Source organism: Pan troglodytes, chromosome 15 (genome assembly GCF_028858775.2).
Source record: "Pan troglodytes isolate AG18354 chromosome 15, NHGRI_mPanTro3-v2.0_pri, whole genome shotgun sequence".
NCBI lineage: Eukaryota > Metazoa > Chordata > Mammalia > Primates > Hominidae > Pan > Pan troglodytes.
In genome coordinates this window covers 58506612-58510462 of record NC_072413.2, presented here as the reverse complement: position 1 = coordinate 58510462, position 3851 = coordinate 58506612, and the positions used below count along the sequence as shown (strand labels likewise).

General features: G+C 54.4%; 1 protein-coding gene across 1 annotated transcript; it reads right to left on the bottom strand.

Moving 5' to 3' along the window:
• Window positions 1–891: 891 nt before the first annotated feature.
• On the bottom strand, window positions 892–3585 carry SIX6 (SIX homeobox 6). Its single transcript, XM_522870.8, has 2 exons — window positions 2728–3585; window positions 892–1614 (listed from the first exon to the last, which is right to left on the bottom strand). The coding sequence occupies exons 1-2, from the start codon at window positions 3297–3299 to the stop codon at window positions 1446–1448; spliced, it is 741 nt and encodes a 246-aa protein (XP_522870.3). The 5' UTR covers window positions 3300–3585; the 3' UTR covers window positions 892–1445.
• Window positions 3586–3851: the final 266 nt, after the last annotated feature.

Below are 3851 nucleotides of genomic sequence, written 5' to 3'. Positions count from 1 at the left end.
ATGTGTAGGTGCATACATGCATGTGCACGAGGAAAAATTAAATGCTAAAAATATTTTATGTTTTAATCGAGGCCATTACCAGGACAATGAGGCCCTTGATGACTTGTTCTATGCTTAAGTCGGAGATTAGGTTTTTAAAATGCCAGTTATTTCTACAGCCTTGTTTTACCCTCAGTATGTGACATGATTACATCCTTTCCCCCATCTCAGTATCCCTCTTGTTAAAAACCATTCATTTGATTAAAACCAAATTCTGCAGCAAGAAGATGTTAGTCTAATTATTTACAACCTCTTCTATCATCTTTTGTCTTATTTTAATAATAGCTCAATCCTAAATGCAGTATATGCTCACTCTAGCATGATCATGGGTGCCTGCTGCTTTTGTATTGGAGGGGGCCTCGAAGGAGACAGAAAGCCTTTCTTGCTGCAGAGCCTGAGTCAGGATAGTTTTGCATTTTTAGAAAATAGGACTCACTTATTGAGTCCCAGAGTTTGGCTTCCTAAATTGCTCCTAAAAGCTGTTGACACTTCATGTAAACGAGTGTCAAGTGGACAAGCCATAATTACCTGTGCTGGGGATGCGGGGACTTGCCTTAGAGAGGACGCTCACATGTTGCCAATTTCTAGCCTTAAATATATCACGTGTATGCATACATACATATGTTTGTATAGGTACATACATATATGCACATACGTGTAATTTGACGTGGGAGGTGGTTATAGACCTACCATAGGTTGTTTAAAACATATACCAGGAAGCACCAAAGAAGGCAAAAGATATATAGGTAAGACCTTCTGGAGACCATTTGCTCAAGGGTCCCTGTATGCCTGGTGAAGGGAATGATATTAATAATACTAAGAAGAAAAGGAATCTGAGAGCAGCTCCCTTAATTAAGAAGGTTGCCCACTAGGTTGTTTTATTGTTTGGCTTCTCCACACAGAACCCATCACCACCAGCCTGCATGTTTAGAAACAGCAAGTTCCCCAAGCTACAGAGAAACCTACCATGGCGGTCTCTTAAATAAGTAAATAAACAGCATATATATGTTTTGTTAAAAAAAAAAAACTTTAAAGCGAAAGTTATACATATGTAACAGCGTCCTTTCGACGTGAAATACCCATGGGAGAATCTGGGCAGGCGCTCAGCTTGCAGTTCGGGTTCCGAAGGCGACTTTGCAGCAAAATCCTTAGGAAAAAGCAAAGCAAGAAGAACGTGGTGCTGGGTCAGGCCTCACCGCTGGTTCCCGTGGTCGCGGCCAAAGGGCGCCAGTGGAGCCAGGCCGGCCGCGGGGTGGCGCGGGAAACGGCAACCCGAGCCCGCGGGTCCCTGGTCACCTGGCTTCTCTGGCGCTGGATTTGCAGGTCTCTCATCTTCTTTCCCTCTTTCATTTTGTTTTTCTCATTTTTACACTGGAATCTGCTTCTGAGCATCCTGGATGGGCAACTCAGATGTCGCACTCGCTGTCGCTGGACGTGATGGAGATGGCTGAAGTGGCCGCCTTGCTGGATAGACTGGCGGCCGGGCTGGTGGCGACGCCCAGCACCTCTGGCGTGCCGTCGCCCTCCGCCCGTAGTGCCCGCCCGGAACCCTGTGACAGGACCTGCTGCTGGAGTCTACGGGGAAGAAAGGGAACACGGGTCACAGCTCGTAACACAGCCGCCCGTCGCCCGCCCCCACCACCTCCTGCGTCCCTCCAGCCCGGCGGCTAGAGGTTCTTCCGAAGACCCCAGCACTTAAGGCGAGGATTACTCGGCAAGGCGACAGAGGTCGGGCAGGAGTCCGCGGCCGCCCCTCCGCGGGTCCCTACCGTTGTGCCCCACCATGATTCGCGCCCTTTCTCAGCGCCGCAGCTCCCAGGTCTTTTATATACTGGGCTTGCAGTGTCCTCCCTGTTTGTTGTGCACTTTTGGGAGATTTACAGGACTGTCAGGAAATAAACGAAGCATGGGTGACAAGGACAGATCGGTCCCAGGGACATGGGATACCATTTCTAACGGTGCGTCTGCCTGGGGCTTACGCCTGAGCAAGTGCTCCCGCGATCGCGTTGGATCGGGTCGGCCCGACCTAAAGGCAAAAAGGATTGTAAGGAGCATTTGGGCCTGGGGGATGAGGCCGGGCTTTTCCGCAAAATGTTTGGCTAATCGAGATCCACACTCCGGGAAACGAAAAGCCTCGGCCCACGGACTAGTTTGCTGTTTTGAGACAAGAGTGGCAGGCAGCGCATGGGAAGAGGAAAACTCGACTTCCCATTTCTCAAAAGTCCATTGAAAACTGTTTTCAAAGCATTAGGGAGGGATATACCTGGGCTTTGAAAATGATAATTAACATGAAACCGACACATTGCTAATAAGCCAGGCTTCGATTAATAGTAGGAGCCTGTGCCCAGGCTGACAAGAATTAGCTTTGGGTCTTGGGGTCCCTAACGGTTTGTAGGATTTTAATTTTTTATTTCTCTTCCCCTCTCCGTCCCAGTGAAGCCTTGGTTTGGTGGCCGGGACCAGCTGCTGCAGCTGCCCGCAGGCGTGGGGAGCCAGCGGGTGGGGAAGCAGAGCCGGCAAGGGAACTCCCGGCCAGGAGCCCAGAACGCAGGGCTCTTAACCCGAGACAGACCGCGCTCCCAACTCCTGCTGAATTGGAGTCGCCAGGGACTGGGTAAGGGCGCCAGAGGTGCCTCCATCCGCCTCCTCCCCGGTGCGCTCAAAGCGCGGAGGCCTCTAGGTACCGACCTGTTCTTGGCTGCAGCCGCTCGGTCCCTTTGTCGGCGGTTTTTGAACCAGTTGCCCACCTGCGTAGGGGTCAGTCCGGTTGCCTGGGCGAGCTCACGCTTTTTGCTGGGGTTAGGGTATGGATCCTGCAGGTACCACTCGCGTAGCAGGTGCCGCGTGCGCTCCTTGAAGCAGTGTGTCTTCTGTTCGCCGTCCCAAATGGTGCGCGGCAGCGGGAACTTCTTCCTTACTCGGTACTTGTCCACAGGTCCCAGGGGCCTTCCACGCAGCTTCTCAGCCTCCTGGTAGTGTGCTTCAAGCCACAGCGCCTGCAGCTTGGCGTGCGACTCCTTGGTGAACTTGTGGTTTTCCAGGATATGATAGAGCTCGCGGTAGTTGCCACCGTGAAAGGCCACGATGGCTCGTGCGCGTAGCACCGACTCATTCTTGTTGAGGGCCTCGCAGGCCGCAGGGGCCACGGGCAGCGACCAGAGGAAGCGACCCAGGCGCTCCACATCGCCGCTCTCTTCCAGGGTCTCACATACCCCGGCCACTTGCTGGGGGCTGAAATTCAAGATGGGCAGCTGGAACATCGAGGCAGTGCCGGCGGCGGCGAGGGCACTGAGCCCGGAGCGGGACACGCAGCAGATGCCCGCGGGCCTGGCTGAGTGTGCCAGGCGCTTGTTGATGAGGCGGATTGGGGCAGCGGGACACACTACCGGGTGGCGGCGGTGGCTCAACGGCCGGGAGCGGGCGACCCCGACTGGAGGAGGTGCTGGCTGCGCGGCTTGGGGTTCGGGCTCGGCTCGGCTCAGGCACGCAGGCAGGCGAGCTGGCTCCGCTATTGGGGTGGGCGGATTGGCGGCGCGGGCGCCATGGAGACCCCCTGTCAGTCACCGGCTGGCTCTGCCAATCAAAGCTTGGATCAGCACGCCAGGACTATTTCAGCACCTCCCCGTGCTCGACAGCGCCCGCCGTTAGCCCCTGGACTTTTCTTCAGTATTTTGCAGAACCTGGAGGTTGAAAAGACAGGCGAGTGTCTGGGAGAAAAAGAGAGGCGAGTGCGGCAGCGTTCACTACTCCTCCCTCCCCCACCCCGCTCTACCCCTCCCTCCCTTTTTCCCACCAAAGAGGCAGTGATGCCA